The sequence below is a fragment of the Colletotrichum graminicola genome (assembly GCF_000149035.1).
Source record: "Colletotrichum graminicola M1.001 genomic scaffold supercont1.40, whole genome shotgun sequence".
In the NCBI taxonomy this organism is placed as follows: domain Eukaryota; kingdom Fungi; phylum Ascomycota; class Sordariomycetes; order Glomerellales; family Glomerellaceae; genus Colletotrichum; species Colletotrichum graminicola.
The window spans coordinates 351,525-371,121 of NW_007361044.1; the positions used below are offsets into that span (position 1 = coordinate 351,525).

The 19,597-nt window shown below is 56.2% G+C and overlaps 5 protein-coding genes across 5 annotated transcripts; 3 read left to right on the forward strand and 2 right to left on the reverse strand.

Annotated features, from left to right (window-relative positions):
* Positions 1 to 501: 501 nt before the first annotated feature.
* Positions 502 to 2,066, forward strand: GLRG_08733 (major facilitator superfamily transporter; the record flags this gene model as incomplete). The annotated part of the gene is made up of 4 exons (XM_008099283.1): positions 502 to 675; positions 736 to 750; positions 813 to 1,489; positions 1,562 to 2,066. The coding sequence occupies 4 exons, from the start codon at positions 502 to 504 to the stop codon at positions 2,064 to 2,066; spliced, it is 1,371 nt and encodes a 456-aa protein (XP_008097474.1).
* Positions 2,067 to 2,135: 69 nt separating this feature from the next.
* On the reverse strand, positions 2,136 to 5,687 carry GLRG_08734 (leucine carboxyl methyltransferase; the record flags this gene model as incomplete). Its single annotated transcript, XM_008099284.1, has 8 exons — positions 2,136 to 2,588; positions 2,662 to 2,952; positions 3,040 to 3,690; positions 3,743 to 4,773; positions 4,833 to 5,194; positions 5,256 to 5,440; positions 5,498 to 5,533; positions 5,628 to 5,687. The coding sequence occupies 8 exons, from the start codon at positions 5,685 to 5,687 to the stop codon at positions 2,136 to 2,138; spliced, it is 3,069 nt and encodes a 1,022-aa protein (XP_008097475.1).
* A 1,289-nt stretch (positions 5,688 to 6,976) lies between these two features.
* Positions 6,977 to 8,590, forward strand: GLRG_08735 (protein-vacuolar targeting protein Atg18; the record flags this gene model as incomplete). The annotated part of the gene is made up of 4 exons (XM_008099285.1): positions 6,977 to 7,037; positions 7,128 to 7,282; positions 7,352 to 8,481; positions 8,542 to 8,590. 4 exons carry the CDS (start codon positions 6,977 to 6,979, stop codon positions 8,588 to 8,590), a joined length of 1,395 nt encoding a protein of 464 aa, XP_008097476.1.
* Positions 8,591 to 9,653: 1,063 nt separating this feature from the next.
* On the reverse strand, positions 9,654 to 11,810 carry GLRG_08736 (dual specificity phosphatase; the record flags this gene model as incomplete). Its single annotated transcript, XM_008099286.1, has 2 exons — positions 9,654 to 9,961; positions 10,037 to 11,810. 2 exons carry the CDS (start codon positions 11,808 to 11,810, stop codon positions 9,654 to 9,656), a joined length of 2,082 nt encoding a protein of 693 aa, XP_008097477.1.
* Positions 11,811 to 16,199: 4,389 nt separating this feature from the next.
* Positions 16,200 to 19,313, forward strand: GLRG_08737 (DDHD domain-containing protein; the record flags this gene model as incomplete). Its single annotated transcript, XM_008099287.1, has 2 exons — positions 16,200 to 17,407; positions 17,459 to 19,313. 2 exons carry the CDS (start codon positions 16,200 to 16,202, stop codon positions 19,311 to 19,313), a joined length of 3,063 nt encoding a protein of 1,020 aa, XP_008097478.1.
* Positions 19,314 to 19,597: the final 284 nt, after the last annotated feature.

A 19,597-nucleotide genomic window follows, 5' to 3' on the forward strand; every position in this document is an offset into this window, starting at 1 on the left:
CAGCGCTTGCGAAAGCCGAACATGCTGGAGGAAAGCAGTGCCGGTTACCGATACCCGGCCCCACAGCGGGGTACCGACTCCGGGCATATACTAGTCTCAACCACCAACTATCCCTCACTCATCATTGACCCGCCCTTAACGCCACCCGCCGGACGGGAGCCTTGCTTCTCATTCGCGATATCGACCAGTCGCTCGTGCCGGCCTGGCTAATCATCGGCTGCATGCCGCCTCAGAAGAACACGAGCGGCCCACTACGGTGTCCCGACGCCATTGGGCAACCTGTGGCCCCCAAGCCCAGCAATCGCTTCGTGCTGCATCAGTCCTATCAGTATTGGCAAGTCTTGTGGATTACACGATTCGCCAAGATACATTTCATCCGACTCTCCGCTACTCTTTTTATTCTTCTTCTATTTCTCTTTACCGGCACAACACCAACAACCGCAACACCCACCAAGAGGAACCCAGCGTTTGAGTCTCGTCCCTCCTGGTCTCGATTGCGCCATGGCCGATAAAGCCATTGAAGCGTCTGTCCTGGGCGTGACCGAGGAAGAAAACCTGACCACGCCTCGCGAGGAGAGACTGGAGAGGTGGAACGGAACTCGCATCAACTCGTATCGGTTCTTTGTAACTCTTTGGAGCTTCATCATCATGGGCATGAACGATGCCGCCATCGGTGTAAGTTCGCCACCCCGTCTGTCGGAGACCTACGACCGGCGACTAACAGCTCCTTTGCAGGCCCTGATCCCATATGTAAGTCTACGAGGCTGAGAGCCGGCCCGAGGAACTTCGTATGGCTAATGTTATTCGTCTAGATCGAGGCTTACTACAGCATCACATACACCGTCGTGGCCCTGCTCTTTCTATCGCCATTTATCGGCTATCTGATGGCGGCCCTTTCCAATAACCTCATCCACCACAAGTTCGGTCAACGAGGCGTCGCCGTGCTGGGCCCCGTCAGCCGTATGGTGGGCTATATTCCCCTTGCTCTTCACCCTCCGTACCCGGCCCTTCCTGTAGTCCTGTTGTTTGCAGGTTTCGGCAACGGTCTTGAGGACAGCGCCTGGAACGCCTGGATCGGAAACATGCAGAACGCCAACGAGCTGCTTGGGATCTTGCACGGCGCCTACGGTCTGGGGGCCACCATTGGTCCGCTCGTCGCCTCGGCCATGGTAGCCAGGGGCCAGAAGCTGTCGTGGTACACCTTTTACTACGTCATGATTGGCGTGACGGTGGTTGACTTCTTGGTTGCCACGACAGCTTTCTGGAAGGCCACCGGCAGAGTCCACAGGGAGACTCACCAGTCGTCAACTGGGGAGAAGAGGACGACCACAAGGACGGTGCTGAGGGAGCCCATTACCTGGCTTCTGGCCCTGTTCCTGCTGGGTTATGTCGGGGCCGAGGTCAGTCTGGGTGGTTGGATTGTCACCTTCATGCTGCGCGCTAGGAATGCCGAGCCTTTCCTGGCCGGCGTTACGGTGGTCTTGTTTTGGTAAGAATCCCGTTCTCTCCTCTGGGAGCCGAGTGCTGGCCGCGCTCTTTGTGTTAACACCTATTGCCCCAGGCTAGGGCTCACCATAGGCCGGGTCTTGCTGGGATTCATAACGGGACGGATAGGAGAGAAGCGCGCCATCGCCATCTACCTGCTCATCTCCATCGCGCTCGAGCTACTCTACTGGTTGGTTCCCAACTTCGTCGCATCCGTCATATTCGTCACTTTTCTCGGTTTCTTTCTTGGACCCCTGTTTCCTGCTGCTATCGTCGCCGCGACCAAACTGCTCCCCAACGACTACCACGTCAGCGCGATTGGCTTTGCCGCCGCCTTTGGCGGGGGCGGTGCTGCCATTTTCCCGTTTGCCATCGGGGCCATTGCACAGAAAAAAGGCGTCCAGGTGTTGCAGCCCATCATCCTGGCCATACTGGTGTTCATCCTACTACTGTGGCTTTGTCTCCCTGGGGGTATGAGGCGGGGTGGGCTTGAGAGGGCGAGAGAAAACCAGGAGGGCCTAGGCAATGATGTCAAGGGATTCTTCAGGTGGATAAGCCGGCGGCTCAAGCGTTTGCCGTAAGGCGTGCACGCTTGAATGTACGTAGACCCAGAATGGCCCCCGTGGCTTCGCTCGACTGTCTTTATTACTCTATAGACTCGTTGTGGACTGTAGCAGTTCATCCGCTAAGCGCCGCACGTAGAACTCCCGAGCGTCCAGGGGTAGATTGCTGAAGCTACTCCCGATGCGGGCGATGTCCTGGCGCCCCTTTTCATAAGCGGCCAGGTCACGGTTCCCGTAGACGTCCCTCCCTGCCGAGTATCCCCTTTCCAGGTTGCGGAAGAAGACGTTGATGGCGACGCTCATGTCGGACGTGGGTGTGGCGGTGTGGAGCCAGAGTGGCGGGAGGAAAAGAATGTCACCAGGCCCGACGGCGGCCTCGTGCGGATGGACACCTCTCAGAGAGCCCGCGTCGAGTGACGAGAAGACGTCGATACCAGAGCTGGAAGCGCCTGGGGCGAAGGACAAGTAGGATACGTCTGAAGGGGGGAAAAGGATCAGACGCTTGGAGCCGCTGACTTGGGCGTACACATTTGCCATGACCTAGGTAAGGTGATGTTAAAAATCTAGGGCGCCGTATCCATGTCCATCACGGGCCGTGTCGGATCCAACTTACGTCGTAGTGCAACCACATGTTCACTGGGCCGGAAATGCGCAACACGGAGCTGAATGAGTTTTTGTTCACGAAGCCAAGCTGAGGTGGCAAAGCAAAATCCTTCGCCAACGACGGGTAATCATCGGCGAGCTGGGTGGGTAGGCTTGACGGCTCTTCCCTGGAAAGCGCTCTCAGGTACAACCGCTTCCCGTCCTGAACTTGCCTGATGAACTCTCCAAAGCCCTTGGTAACATAGCGGAAGTTCTTGGCGGCGAAATCCATCTTCTCGGTGGTGGACTCGTGTACAGAGACCTGATGCGGGTTCGTCAGTTTGGCTCATGAAGACAACACCATAGCTCTCTCCCCCTCCACTCATGGTGCTTCCTGTGGATTGCAGACCTTGCGATCGGAGCCAACGTTGTTGATAAGGTATTCAGCTGACCAAGCGGATTTGCAAGGACCGATGTCCGACCCCTCAATGACGACAGGTTTACCTGCTTGGAGTAACTTTTGAAAATGCTCTGCGTTCTCGATTTTAACACGAGGAACGGCCAGCCTCTCGACAGGGGCCCATGACTCGGCGGCATTCTCTGTGTTGCCCGCCGTGATCTCTACCGTTGCTAGGTACCTTACTGGCTCGGGCTGTGGCAACGGAAGCAGTGTGTCACTCTGAGGTGAAAGCAGGTCGACATCGAAGTGGAAGGCGTGACTTCCCGCTGCCCAGTATGTCCCCATCGAGAAGCACGTTGCGCCGCCGCCGACGATGGCAAAGTTACCCTCTCCGTAGGACACGACGGAGGACCCAATAATGAAAGGACGTACTACGCCGGAGCTGTCTGTGCCGTCGAGCCTGGCAACCACGTCGATATGACCTCCCGTCATCCTGAGAACAAGGATGTCGTCTGCCGAGGGAAGTTGTACGTCTTTGATCACGCCGCCCAAGAGAATGACGTACCCGTTTGTCGACTGTATAGCGATGGATCCAAACCTTGAAAGATTGCAGAGAACCCGCTCGTCTTGAGGCATCTGTTCCTCAAATGCCAGAGAGGGCTGTTTAGAACCGTAAGCGCTTGAAACTATTCAGTACTTGCGACAATCTCACCTCAGTTTCGGACAGATCCAGCTTCCATGTGTGGATTTTCTGGTTGATTGTGCCACACTCAAGATTACCTCCGATAAGAAAGCCCTCGAAAGTGCGAGGTCCTTTACTGCCTGTGCAGACAAAGGTGGCGCCGTACAGGGAAGGCGGCGCAGACCGTGTCCTGCACTTGGACCAGCCCTTTGTGGGGTCGAAGAGGAGGTATTCGGCCGATGTTTGGAAGTGATTCGTCTTGCCACCAGCCAGCAGGGCGAGAGATGATGAGCCCAATCGAGTGACAAAGTGTCTGAAAAGGGGGGACGGAAGGTCCTCTACTCGCTCCCAAGTGTTGAACACCTTTTTGAAAAGCCAGCAGTCCTTGAAGGCGGTCGATGGTGATGCACGACCACCTGCCAAAAGAGTGCCGGCACTGCCCAAGTCTGTGAGGGTGTGACAGACCCGCCCCGGCGGTCCCTTTCTGGGTGAACTAGACGCGACAGAGTGACTAGAAATCCGATACAAGTCTTCGGAATTGAGTCGACCGTTGGGGCCTTGTCCAAAGGTGTGCGAGATAAGCGCCTGCCCGTCTGGGTTTTCGATGAGCATGGCAGCGCCAAACCGTCGATGTCCTCTGCCAGCCTCGTATACGCTTGTGCTCATGGGGGACTGGTACGACTGAACGCTGAGTTCCGCTAGAGGCCTGGAGACGTGCCCGTCGACTTCGGGGTGAGGGTGAGGGGTGGAGGCGAGCATGACAAAATAATGGCTAGCGAAGAGTGCAAACTCCTCCCACTCGTCAAAGGCCTCGACGGTGTCGAGGGCTCTCCTCTCAGCGGCGGTCATGAACAGATCATCAGACCAAGTCTCCCAGAGTGTCCAGCTCTCGGTCGACGGCCACCCGAGAGACTGGAAACGCTCCTTCTGGCTAGCAACGGTAGGGTAACGGTGGACCGATTTCAGTCGTGTATTGAGCTTATTGAAATGCTTGAGCATTGTGTACGCGAAGGGATGGTCGGGCCCATCCGGCAGAATTTGCTCCAGCAGACAGAATTCGGCTGCGTGTTCGGTCAGAACATCGACTTCACGAGAAAAGTCAGAAATAGTAGCACTTTACCATGTCTGAAGGCGCTTGCCCAGCTGATCACTCCGTCGGCACCTTCGGTATCCATGTAGGTGATGGACACTTCGGCCACAAAGAGGAATTCCGTGTTGGAAATGTCGAACAAGGTATCCAGGCACCTCTGTAGAGTTTCCAGCTGCCGAAGATCACAACCTACCTGACAGTATCTTTGGCTCTTGAGGACAACAGGGGAGTCGTGGTTGACCTCCCAGGACCCCAGGAGGCCCTGCAACTCAGGGGTCTCGAGGACGATCTGACGCTTCTTCCGAATGAGATCCGGATAGTCGACGTCGACAAAGGTGACGTCCCGGCATGACTCGGGATAGCGAACCTCACACTGCCAGGGCAAGACATCGCTAATGACACAGACTCAGCACTGCGACGGTTACACTAGCAGTTCAGACTACAAGACCTTACCTTCCGCAGCCAAGGTTGACGACAACCTTCTTACGGAGCGAGGGTTTCTGGAGAAAGCGGTGCACGAGAGTATCAATGACTTTGAGGCGCAGATGGTAGCCCCTGTTGATGAGGGGAGCCCTTCGCTGGAACTTCTTGACGAAGAAACGGAAGTAGTGCGGCTCATCGGGATAGTAGAGACGTTCCTTGGTACGATGAGCACTCTCTTATTGGCGAGCCAGGTAGGTGGGAGCAGAACATACCACACTTCGTTTCGAAACTATCGAACTGCTGTTTGTCTAGTTGCAGGGGGGTGTGAGCATCGCGTCATAAGACAACCCGAGCTGCGGAACGCGATAGCTGTTGGGCGAGGGGCGTCGAGATCCAACTCACAGCCATAATGAGGTCGTCCAAAGCTTGTGTGCCACGCGCCTTTTGAGCCGAGGGCGCCATCCTGGGCGGGTTGGGACTCATGTCGCTCACAGGGCAGGTTTGAATCTAAGATGGGAGTCTGTAGAATGCGACGGCACAAGTCCTGACAGAGGGGCGTTGCCAATTTTTTCGGTGTCGAGGACAATTTCCAGATAGGGAAAAAAAAACCCAGGAAAAAAAACACACACCAGTCATTATGGGGTCTCAAGCTCCAAGCCTCCATTACAATCGTCCAGACTAATTTTCTTGCGACAGATACAGTCTTGTTGTGAAAATAGCCTCTGGAAGTTGGGTTGAGTGAGATCTCTCGCATTGTGTGTAAATCAATCCAGCATTTTCCAGAGGTCCAAGGGATCTATCTCATCCAGAGCTAACCTCTCTTCCTGTTGTAGTTGCGTCTTTTGCTGGTTAAAGGACAGCCCGCCCTCTTTCGATTGCCTGCCTTATCGATAAGATATGGTGGGTGGGAAGGTACCTCATGGCGTAGTGGGCTGCTCCACAGAAGCTGCCCGGTGTACCAGCCACACGTGCCACTTCTGCTGCACGCAGACACGCTGCAGGTGCTTTGCCCGGTGCCCTCCAGGCATAGGACGCCGGGACAACGCGATTACATAGCTTCCCCGCCGCCCCCACTGGATTGGAATTGGGGGCCGCCCAGGTCCATGTCTCCTCCATTCACATCCACTGCTTCGCTGAGAGAGCTACATCAACCTTGACCTTGCTTGACCCGACTTCACCTTTGCCCGCACTGCCACCGCTAACACGACCGCACCTCTCACCTTCTGCTCCTCGCCGGGGGCGCCGCCCTGCTCCACAACTTCAACCACACTCTGACCGGTGCTCTTCACCCTCCAATAGGCCCTTACGCCCTCGAGACCTCTATCGCCTCTCTGCCGGACCTGCTGGCATCCAAAGTTCGTTGCGTGCCGACCACCCTCAGTTATCCGCCCCGAACCGAGCAGCTGATCATATCCCGAGTGCGGTGATATCTGGTCCGAACCCCACCGCCGTACATTGTACACGCCATCATCTCTGGTTCCCCGTCTGTTGACTGTACCACCGATATCTCGACTGCTCGCTGCATTGGGCCCTGATATCCCGCTGTCTGCAAACAACTCGTTGAGACCTCGTTGCGACGATCAAGCGTTGCGGGTATCCCGGTCTGCGAAGTCGACCCAGAATCACCACAGTGGTTGTTCCCCATCTGGTCCTCCTTCAAGCCGGCGCCGCCCGGGCGACACAGAATTCTGCTGTTCGAAAACCCGACTGAGCACATTACACGCAGCAAGCCGCAGTCCGAGCAGCGCACCATGGCGAACACCGCTCTTAACTTCATTACCTTCAACCAGGACCACAGCTGTCTGGCCGTTGGTATGGGTCCCCTCCGCGCGCACGCTTGTCTTCCACTACGTCGGGTTGCAGTTCTGGACTAACGGGCCGGCTCGCTCTACGCCCCAACAGGCACATCCAAAGGCTTCCGAATCTACCACACCGACCCCTTCTCCAAAATCTTCAGCAGCGACGATGGAAACATCGCCATCATCGAGATGCTGTTCTCGACCTCTCTAGTTGCCTTGATTCTCTCGCCGCGACACCTGATAATACAAAACACAAAGGTGGGCGCTTCCCTCGACGTGCACTCGACCCGTGTAAGAGGGATCCGAGCTGATACTGACGTTGACTAGCGGTCTTCGGTCATCTGCGAGCTCACCTTTCCATCTGCTGTGCTTGCCGTACGTTTGAATCGCAAACGCCTCGCCGTTGTGCTCGAGTCCGAGATCTACCTTTACGACATCTCCAACATGAGCCTTCTCTTCACGATTCCCACATCTCCGAACCCGAGTGCCATCTGCGCTCTCTCGCCCTCCTCAGAGAACTGCTACATCGCGTATCCCTTGCCGAAACCTCGTGAGGAGTCGGGCGATAAACGACCAGCTCATGCGCCTCCCCTGTCAACATATGTTGCACCCACGTCGGGGGAGGTTCTGGTTTTTGACACGCTCACCCTGAAGGCCGTGAACGTCATCGAGGCGCACCGCTCGCCCCTCTGCTGCATCTGCCTCAACAGCGAAGGGACGCTTCTGGCGACGGCGAGTGAAACCGGCACCATCATCCGCGTCTTCTCGGTCCCCGGAGGCCAGAAGCTGTACCAGTTCCGCCGGGGAACCTACCCGTCCACCATCTACAGTATGTCCTTCAACCTCAGCTCTACGCTTCTCTGCGTCTCCTCGACCTCCGACACGGTCCATATTTTCCGCCTCGGGGCTCCTCCGCCGGGGAACAACTCGGCCGCAGCCGCCGCCGAGCCGCCGGCATCACCTCGCCAGGATCGCTGGTCTAGGTCGCGCAGTTACGACAGTGCCAACGAGTCACCTGTGGGCAGTGCAGCGGGGTCTCCGAGAAGCGATCTGGCAGAGCCCGCCGGGCTGGGGAACGGCGGCGGCAACGCGCAGCAGGCCAACAGGCGTCAAAGCGGTTCGTTTAGCAGCATGCTTCGGCGCTCGTCGCAGATAATGGGTCGCAGCGTGGCTGGTGTCGTTGGTTCGTACCTGCCACAGACTGTGACCGAGATGTGGGAGCCCCTGCGGGACTTTGCCTACATCAAGATCCCAAAGTCGTCCAACTCGCCGACGGGGCCGGTACGAGGCGGTAATAACGCAGGCGGGCTGCAACTGCCTAGCGGCCCGTTGCGAAGCGTTGTGGCCATGAGCAGCAGCAGCCCTCAAGTGATGGTTGTCACCAGCGACGGCGGCTTTTATGTGTACAACATCGACATGGAGCATGGCGGGGAAGGTTATCTGGTGAAGCAGTTCTCGTGAGTCGCCCGCCTTTCTTCAGTCGCTTTACCCTGGCCGCTAACTAGTTCCTGTGACAGAGTAATTGATGGTGATGACAAGCTGGACGCCTCGTCATACGGAACGTAAAAGCGTTGCTCGCCCGCTGGAGTGGGGGATGTTGTTGTTGGTGGACATGGTGTGGTACGGTCATGATTGCTGAAATCGTGTCAGGATTGGAGGAAGGACAGCTCTGCATCGGGAGGCGTTTGGCCACTCTTTTCATTCCTCTTTTCTGTTTCATCCTCCAGTTACTCGTCAGAGGGTTTGATTGGCTCATGGGGAGGGGTTCTACAGCACCTTGCATTCTTGACCTGCGTAATATGAAGCTACTATACACTTCTCAGGGCTCAACCGTTAATAATTGACTAATTAACACAAACCTCCTCCCCGAAAGCGCGTCTGGTGTGATTGAAATCGGCAATTAGACCCGCCAAAGATTTGACATGTAGAGGAGTCAAAGATACCAGGCTGGGAGGTCACGGGGTGATTAATTATCACGAAAGATGATGAACAAGCGGGATATCAAACGGCCACCGTGCATATATTATCAGAAACCCTATCCGGCATACAGGCGTCGCCTCTCTCCAAGGGCTCTTCCTCCCTCGCCACCAAAAGCATTGGTATTGTCGTTAGTCATTGCCAACAGCCATATGTGGCTGAGCCCTTTTGCATCCCCCCCCCTTTTGAACGATTGTGCGACATGGCGAGGCGAGAGCTTCTCCGAGTTTCCCAAGAACACTTAAAGCCCAACCAAGCGTAAAAAAAACCATGCGCCTTTCCTGTCAGTCAGTCTCCTTTCCCGAGAGACCCCAAAGCCCAGTCAATGAAAGAGTCCGATGGGTCGAAAGCACCATTCCGTCAAATCATAAGTTCCGCGCAGACCATGCTGTGTGTGAGATTTGCTGCTCCTCCAGAGAACATAGCTAGAAGCGGTTCTACGCCAGGACGCTGATGCTCCTGTCGCTGGCCCATCTGCCAACAATTATAATGATGCATCGCAGATGCCACATGTGACAATAGGAAGCATCCCACGATCAACGTGGCCAAGTAGATGGCTATTTTGAGAATTGAAAATAAAAAGATTGGTCGAAGTCGACCAGCGTGGAAAATGCGATCCTATGTTCAGTCGCCGAGGGTTCGTCTGCTGCCATCATCTAGCGTACGGACGATTCATGAGCGCGATCTCGCGAGTGATCTCACTCCATTCAAGCTCCCGCTTGATGCCTGCCGGGCCGTTCTTCTTCACCTGGTTTAGCTCTTCCCACTTGAGAAGCTCATAGGCGAAGCGCAGGTGAGGTTGGATGATGACGTTGAGCCTGCGGGCTCGGACGAAACAGTACGCCCTAGGGAACGAGAGGCCCTGCGACCGCATCACCTCAGCAATACATATGGTTGCACTCCGCGATACGCCGACTCGGCAGTGCACCAGTGTAGCTGTACCATTCTGCCGGCCACGATCTAGATGCGAAGCGGGTCAGCACCATTTCTGCATTGTCCAACGCGCGCCCTCCCCTTGGGGGGTTGCCGGCTTACCGATGAAGTCGAGGCATCGCTCAAACTCGTCTGTCAGGGGGTCGATGCCATTATCTTGTACGCCTTGGACAACGCAGACGTTTTCCGGGCCCCATTGTTCCAAGTCGCCTTCCCTCCACATCGAGGTCTCACCAACACTGAGGATCTGACGGATTCCCAGGGCCCTCAGAAGGTCGGGGTTATTTGCATGACCAAGGTTGCCGAGGTACATATAATCGAGAACTCGACTGGGCAAGGAGCCGTCCAAGCCGGGCAGCCACGACGGCTCCTTGATCAAAGCCGTGATTTCACGAAGGCCCTTTCCTGAGTGAAGGGGCGACTCATGAAGCAGGCGGGCCTCGATACACGTGAGAAGAGCTACGTCAGTAGGGTAGGCAAAAAAGTTTCGCTTCTTGCTAGTGTGCAAGTGAAGCCAGGCATCAGCGATGCCCTGCCCAGTGCTGTAGCTGAAATAGGCGATTCCGAGCATGGTGGATTCTGTGTATCCGTCGGCGCAGTGAATGAGAATCTTCCTTGGTCGTAGGTTCACGAGAGATGAGCCGCCCTGCTCGTCCATGTCGGTGTCACCATCTACGTCGATGCCGGGCCCGCTCGTCGCCGGAAGCGTACCGTGGGCTAAATGGTAAATCCACTTGCAAGTTTCCAGGATACCATCGGCTTCGGCCTGTGACCATGTTGGCGGCAGGATGCTCCCAGATGAGGGGAAGTCAATGTATGGTCGCTGAGCAGGTTCGACTCTCGACACTGCCAAAGCGCGCAGCGCGGACGGGTTCAGCCGGCCAACGTCGCTGCATTCGATGAGGACGTCGAACTGGTCTTCCTCGCCGGATGCGGGGTCCGGTGTCGGGCCCAGCCAGACATTATGGGATATTTCCGAGGCCTTGGTCATATTGCACATTTCCTTGCGCTCCTGGTGGAAGAAGTCGAGGACGTTGCCGGTAAGTCGACCTTGGGCGTCAACGGCCACAATGTCGTTATGGTCTTTTTCGAAATGCTCAAACGGGGCAACGCACAGGAAGGTGTTGTATTCCGGGATGGTGTGGCCTTGCGTCTCGTGCCGTTGCCGCCAGCGAAGCTGTGCCGTGGCGATATCGAGACCGAGTTTGCGAACAGCCTCGTCGTCCTCCCCATAGACGACGATATCCGAGATCATGGCGGCCTTGGCAGCCTGAATCTGGAAGTTCCTGACGCAAAAGCCATCGCGGGGGTCAACATCGAGGAACTCGGGGGCGGCGGTCAGATGAATGAACTCCTGCGGGGCGATGGCACCCTTGAGACGGGCAACACTCAGATCGCCATCGGCCTTGACGAGCGTGACCCCCCGAACGCAGGTGGGTGTCTTCCGGAGAGAACGGTGACGCGCGATGAAGAAAGATTGCTGGATATGGTTATGGGGGTGGAGCCCGTGGAACCAGGGGAAGACTTGGTTTGGGTCCGGCAACGGCTGGCGGGATATGTAATCCAGGGCAGCGGCAACGTCGGCGGGGCGGATTGTGTAAACGGCAACGGGTCCGGATTCGTACCTGGAGAACTTTGAGGGCGGGTACAACAGCGAGGACTGCTGAGCCGGTTCGTCGTCGTCGTGGGGAGGAGACGGCGGCGGAGTGTTGGGCTCCTCTGCAGGAACGGGCCCCGGTGGACAGACGGGGAGGTGCTTGTTGGGGACGGGAACTTGGGCGGTGCCGATGGGCTCGAGCGATATAGAAGGAACGGCGCTCACCGTCGATGTGGGACGATGCGGGGGAATCGGCCTCGGAAGGGCAATTGTCGCCATCTCGAGCAGCAGCTTCTGCGTCCTCGGCGGGCTGTGGACGACAATGGACTGCTGGGTGCTGTTTATCGACGACTGGTCGTGGGATTGGGAGGGGCGATGCAGCCAAAGCCACTGACTGAGTTCAGGCGTACAGACGGGCGGGGTGGCGGCTTGTGCTGTTTCTCTACCCGGGTATCTTTATCTGGAACCCCGAAAGATTCGTTGTCAGGAATGAAACTGGGAACTACAGAGAACCGGGATGAGACGATGGCAGTGAGCAGTTGCAGAGAGGACGTGGCGTCCAGCTCGTCTTCTTGAGAGTTGTTGAAAAGAAAAGGAAGGGGGTAGGGCGTCTGTCACTGCAGATGGGTTGGGGTGTGACCCAGCACCACACCGCACACCGGGAGGGGGAGAGGGGGGAGAGGAAACGCACTGAAGCCAACCGAGCTGGGCTGGGTGATTTGGATCGACTTGGTGGTGGTGGTGGTCGATCCTTATCGCGCATGTACCCCAAACGCAACCAACAGTGATGCCAGCGCCAGCGGCAAAGAGGCAGTAGCGCCGGTTCGTGATAAGCGGCAGCGTCCTAGGTGGGTCTCTTATAACGACAGGGACAATGATAACTAGGTAGATACCAAATGTTCCCAGGGGTGAGCCGAGCTGATGCCCTGGCGCTCGTTACCGTAAGTAGGCAGACCGAGGTAGGTGGTTACGCGAGGACTTGTAACACCTGATGACGACGTTTCCAGGAGAGAGCAGCAGTAGGTAACGACCAACGGTGAGGGGTTCAGGTGAAGATGGAAAGGAGGAGAAATGAGTCGGGATGGCTGCACATTAAAACGACAAAGGGCACAAGGTTTGGTGGAGTAGCAGTAATGGTCGTCGTACAGTGCCGCCTATGCAGTTTAGGAGGAGGGATAGAAGGATGTGTGAGCAGATGCATCTCACCCAAGCAAGACATGCTGAGTGTGGAGAGGGAAGAGGCAATGTAGACTACCTACCTACCTACCAGTACCTAGCAGTAGTGTACCTACCTAGGCCTGCGGTTTGGATCTTGGCTTGGAGCACGGTCACCCTGCGCTCCCTTGGGGATGGTTAAGTACCTACCCCAATGCATTTGTAGGTAGGGGCAGATACGTGTGTGTGGTATCACTTGGGATCAGTTAACCAATGCGACGGCTGCCACCACCGCCCTAGGTAGCACACATCTTGTTTAAACAGCGATGGGGCCAATGATGTCGATGCTGTCGACAAACACTCATCCTCTTGCCTGGTGCTGCGTAGAATGTGGAACGAGACTGTTGGAAACCCAACCCCCCCCCCCCCTCTCCTCAGAGCAGTCGGCTCGGCAGAGTACTCCTGCCGCCCTAGCTCCCCGAGTAGTTACCCCAGATCCCCTACCAGTGGAATCGCCAGGTGTTGCGACATCAGCCAAGATAACGACACCACAGTGAGTGGGCCAACACAAACACAATCGGACTGCTCAAAGACAGGAAGACCCCCGGGGGAGGCCCTGCTGGCCTTGGAAGGACCCAGCAGACGACGGGTGGGGGAAGACGGGGGTTGCAGGACAAAGTATGGTGTCGCATTCCAGGTGGAGAGTTACGGGGCGTCGGCGCTAGCGATGCTGCAGCTGCATTCAGTGATTGTAGCGCGATTCGCATTGGGTGCCACAGCACCCGCCATGCACACCACTACCAACGCGCTATCGATACACTAGGTATTACTACACACGACGAGAACATGCAATCGACGACCCCGATGGGATCACATCACTCGATTGCCTTTCTCTCCCCATTGAGCGCGGAGACCGTGGAGGCCTAGTCAAAGTGACCATGTTCGAAGCCGTTGATCACGCCCTTTTACAGGAAACACACTCGATAGGTTCGCTCCTCTGCACATCACATCCACACCGTCCATGCTGTGAGGGCCCCAAGAAGGCACGACGCCTCGTGCCACTCAGACTTCCTCATTCACATTGGATTCATTCATCTGTGGGGAGGGAGAGAGCGAGAGAGAGAGAGAGAGTTCCAAGACGTTGGCCAATCCGGGGCTCCACTCTACCATGCCAGGCGGGAGGAGGGGATAGCGTGCACGATCCAAGCGGGGTCGCGAGGTGCGTGTCCTGACGGCACGCTTCCAAGTTCACGCCATCCTTGCCTGTCTGGCCTTCTTGAAACATGCAGAGTGGCAGCAAGATACTCAATGCCCGCCTCTGCATCTTCTCACTGCGTTTGTGAAGAAGCCAACGACTGGTTCCGTTTCAGTACGGATAACTGCTCTCGACATCTTGCATTTGTCTGGGGTGGTGTTTCGCTCATCCAATCACTCTCTGCCCATCAGACTCAACCAGGGTAGGAAGAGTCTTGACCAACTGCTGCATGGATGTGAGTGTCGGGTGGCCTATTCACTTTCGTCTCTACTGGCCGCCTCTTCCGCGGGAGGCTCATTCCTGACGCTGCTCTCATCCAAACTCCTTGCCGTTAGCTTGACGTCACTATGTTCAGTTATCTCATCACAACCCCCGGAGACCCGGATTCCATGCGTGATTGCACCAAATGCCAACCCATGGCTGTGACGAGGCACTGAGAATGAGCGACTTGGAGAACGGAATGAGACTGAGACGAGGCAAGACGGCACGCGAGTTCTCCTCCTGGAGCACCCACCAGACGCTGCTTCGGTCATCAAAGGATCGTCCTCATGGTAGGCTAGAAAGGCCCTGCAGGGGGGAGGGGGGCCAGTCCTCTGGCTCTCGGGTCCTGATATTCTCCGATGGCAGGCCCCTCCCTTCGTTGATTGACACTTTAGTGTGTACTGGTCCAGGCACTCGGGTAAAAAATAAAATAAAAGAGGATACCTTTTACCCTCTGCCTACCTCTGTTACTACCACCACCACAATAAGCCACCCAGCCCTTAATACAACATAAACACGGAAGAACAAGGCGCTTACGAATATATCGAGGCCAATAGCATCAAATACAGGAGGAAGGAGCTTTTTAAACTAGGAGGTGAAATGACAGGCGTCTGAATTGATAGTATTTGTAGTGTTTTACTGTTGGGGAAAAGTATCCTGTTTTCTTTCTTTTTTTCTTCTTTTCAGCCGAGTGCCAGGTCCAGGTTTCCTCCTGTTCCCACCGGTCGTATACCCACTGTAGACGGAGCCCATCCTTCTTCGATGCAAATGAGAAACTGGTTGGCGACGAGATGTCAATGCTGGCCAGGTATGTCCCCCTCGCCTTTCCCGCTTACAGAAAGCCTGGAAGCTGACTGTAAGAAACCAAGTCACTTGTCAAGGTTGATGGGTGATACGGCGTCCCCTCTTGTATCATGCCCTTCTTCTTCCACAAGAATCAAGCAAGCTCGTCCTGAAGTGTTTGGAGTGGACGAAACTAAAATAGAAGAGATAGAGAAAGAGGGGGGGGGGGTAGAGCGCTCCTGGGTGGAAGCATCGACAGCCCTGTGACGCCACCCCCAAAATTCCCAAACCGATCGACCAGCAAGCCAAGTTGATGCAGCAGGAGAGCAGCCCCCTGGCGGCGTAGCACAGACGTTGAGGCGGTGGGGAATCTCCCCCGCTGCGGGGACTGGGATGCTTCGACCAGTTCGTGTGGCTCGTGTGACTCGTGTGGCTCGTAAGGCACGTGCAAGCCGGGACGGAGTCAGAAGAAGATGAAGCACTGACCATCGTCTCGAGGTACGTCATTGAGCACCTGGAAACAAAACAGAAACGTACCTACTGGTGAAGCACATGCCTTTCTTCTGCCTTACTAAGGCTGCCGGCTCCATGCATAAGCTCCTCTTCGCTTGCTCTTCATATTTCCCAACCGAGTGATGAATACTCCAGGTTACACACCATCGTCTCCGGTACCTGGACTAACGGCTAGACTTTCGACCTGGGCCCCAGAGACTCGGCTTTCTCTCCACACACCCAGAAATCAGTTCGAATAACCTACGTGGTGTCCCGGATCATCGCGACTCAAAAGCTCAGTGGATTGGCTGTCGCCAGCCTCCAAGGCACATTCCCTCATTCCACGCGGCCGAAGTCTTGGTAACTTGACTGACTACTGTTTGCACTGTTCGCATTTGGATCGAGGCTGATGTGACATTGCTTGCACAGCCGCAGTTCGCCTCCTCGACGATACGCATCTCCGTTCGCTGCCCCGGCGACACAAACCCTCAAATCTTTCTACTAGAATCATGCCAAAGTCCACGAAACTCCAAAGGCTAACCTACAGCCGCCCGTAATATTTGATCTCGTTCTGCGAATAGAGCACTAGACCCTTCCTCTTCGTCTCCGAATCCGGCGTCCAGTCAAACCGCCGGCCTTCCGCAAACCCCGATATATTGAACCTCTCATCTTGACCATCGCATCTTTAGAAGCAAGTGAGGGAACAAAATCGGCTGCCCATAATGACCTCTTCATCGCAAAACCACACGTACGGTCCGAAGTGCCGCCTTGCGCCCCTGTCGCAATCCGTGCCCGCCAACGCCTACGACGGCATTCCTCCCGTTACCGCGCAGTACTTCTACTCTTCGGTCATACCCATAGATGATCCTTTGTCCCCTGGAACCATTGCCGGTGCCTCAGACGCGCGGACCGCACGTGGTCAGATCCGACCCTTTTCGCTGGGCGACAACAATGCTCTCGAGAAGGCTTGGCTGAGCTTCCTATCTGATGATGGTATCCAAGCCCACGAGCAGTTGGTACGGGGTCGGAAACCCAGCCCAGCCATGGAGAAAGCGAACGCAGCCAAGCTGGCTCTTCTGGTGCGTCACTTGGCTGTGAAGCACATCCACAAACACGGCGGTACCATTCAGGCATCGTCTTCAGCAGGCGAGGCTTCTGACATGCTCCCGGATACCCCGATTTCCGTATGCTGCCCGGACTTATTTATAGATGTCTCCACCGAACTACAGAACACTTTCTGTGCGCTGGCCAGGAAGTATCATCATTCGCTAGGCCAGGAGAGTGTTGTGCAAGACGTGATGATGGAGCTGAGGCGGTTAACCTCCTCCGCTGAATCCCGGTCCCAGCCTGGGAGCACTTCATCCTCGCGGCCTCGTGCGGAGTCGGCTCAGTCACGGCAGATGGGGATCATTGGCTCCTTCAGCCCTCGCCAAGAAGCGGCGAGTGAGCTACAGAAGCTCGGCAAGGAGGCCGGAAACATTGGGGATACGGCCAAGTCAAGGGCTATGTCTGAATCTCGGGCGAGTGAGCAAGCCTCGCGGCCCTCCACCCCGGGCCTCGGAAGCTCTTTACGACAACATACGGTAGACGATGGCATCTCTGGTAAGCCATTCGTTCGAGCTGGAATTCGGCAGAGACCGCAGGACAACTTTGTGGCTTCGTTCCCTCCTCCAGAACCTTCCAACCCGAACGACACCGAAGGGCGGGAAGCGCAACCGCCGAACGCCTCATCAGAGTCGCCAAGAAAAAGGGCAAATACCACGCAAGCCAAGCTTGTCAGCGATGAAAGCTACAGGAAGGAGGCGATCGACGTCGTCGTGGGTGTCTCTCGTCTGCACCTTGTGTCTATTCCCGCCCTACAGATGAAACCCATTTATTGGTCCCCCGTGAACGATATCGCCGTGGTCCTCCGGGCCACCTGGTTTTACAGGTTTGTTGTGCGCTCCTGCACTGTATTGTGAGAGTCCTGACAGGCGTGCAGAGACACGATGCTGCCCATACCCCCGGCCGTGGCTAACCAGCTGGAGGCTGGCTATCGAGAGCTGAAGCCCCACACCGAAACTTGGAACGATGAGCTGCGCTGCGCAGTTGAAGTTGGCCCCCTCGGTGAGGAGAAAGTGTCGCATCGGCTGTGGCCGGAAGACATGGAGTCTCTCGGTGACAGAGATCAGCGAATAGTTTCGGATATGCGCATATCAACAGACCCATTCTGTGCCGCAAACTGCTTCCGCGGAGAGGCTGCGGCCGAGGGCGCCATCGATCCGAACTTGAAGGCCGGAACGGCCGCTCAGCAGCATCGGAGCTATGCGACCTACCATGTCATCTACAAGGACGCCTCCAAAGCCTTCCTTTTGAAGCCTAGCCTGAAGCCTTCGGCTTACTACGGCAGACGGCCAGTTGCGAAGATCATGAAAGGCATGACCGTAGGTATTCCGATCGTGCGTGGTTTCGACCGGCAAGCCTGGGAGCGGGTCCACGACAAGAAGGCCAACCGAGACGCTGCCAATCAGCCGGCGTTCCCCGCTAGCGACTCGCCCGAGGCTATTGCGCAAGACGTTTGCGCAGCTTGCCAGGCGCAGAAAGAGCATGGCCAGGTCACGGACCTCGTTCTCGTCGTCCACGGCATTGGGCAGAAGTTTGCTGAGAGAGTCGAAAGCTTCCACTTCACCCACGCCATCAATGCGTTCCGCCGCGAGGTTAACCTGGAACTGGCCAACCCAGCAGTCAAGGAGTTTTTGAGGGAAGATCAGAACGGCATCATGGTACTCCCCATCAACTGGCGCCACACCCTGTCGTTCGAAGATGGTGGCCCGATGACCGAGGAAGACAAGGCAACACACGTACCGGACGGCTTCAGTCTCAAAGACATCGAGCCCGGCAGTATCCCCGCGGTACGAAGCATGATATCGGATGTCATGTTCGACATACCGTTCTACTTATCTCACCATAAGGGGAAAATGATCAAGGCCTTGGTCACGGAAGCCAATCGTGTATATCGACTCTGGTGCCGAAACAATCCTGGGTTTGCAGAGAGAGGGCGAATCCATATGGTCGGGCACTCTCTCGGCAGCGCCATGGCTATCGAGATCCTCTCGCGGCAACCCACGCGCGTCCCAAGGCTGGATCTGTCGACCGGGATGCCCCAGTCAGACTTCTTCGATTTCGACACAACTAACCTATTTCTCGTAGGAAGCCCCGCCGGGTTTTTCCTGCTCCTCGAGAGGGGTATGCTTCAGCCTCGTCGCGGGAGAATGAAGCCCGGTGCGGATCCCGCCGATACCAACGCGCCTGAAGTGACGGGCGAGGCCGGTCGGTATGGCTGCATCGCCGTGGACAACATCTACAATGTGCTGGCCAAGGAGGACCCTATCGCATACCTGCTGAACGGCACCATAGACCCCGTGTATGCCACGAGTCTGAGAACCGCATATGTGCCATCAAGTGCCAACTCCATCTTCAAGTACGTTGGCAACGCGATGAAAAGCCTGGTGCCGGGCACAACACCCGCCCCAGTCGCTCCCGCGGTGCCAAAACCATCATTCGTGCGCTTGCCCTCACAGCTCGAGTTGGAGGTCCACGACTTCACACGGGAAGAGACAGCGGAAAGAAAGGCGTACCTACTCAACGATAACGGTCAAATCGATTACTACCTGAGGTTCGGCGGCGGCCCTCTGGAGATCCAGTACCTCAACATGTTGAGCGCGCACACCTGCTACTGGACAAGCCTGGACTTTATCCGTATGCTGTGCATGGAGGTCGGGAGGAAGCCAGGCAGGGGAAACACCATTCCTGCCATGAGGGCCCAGAAGGCGGCCAAGAGAGTTGCGTTGGGGTGAGCATCTAGCGGCCACGACGGCCTACGTTTGTACCATAGATAGACCCGGCGGTGCCTAGACATGGGGGTTCAGGGAACGAGGTAGATGGGTAGCGAAATTGTCGCTCCACGTAGTCATACAAGCGGAAGATTTGGTCGGTTCTGGGTTAGACAGCCATTTTATTTGCTTGATCTGGAGCTAAGGGCCCTAATATATAGAATCTTGGCCTTTCATGCTTAGACCACAGACAAAGACTGCCGCCGAATTCTCCCTCGTCACCCGTCAACTCCCAATGTGCTGGCCCG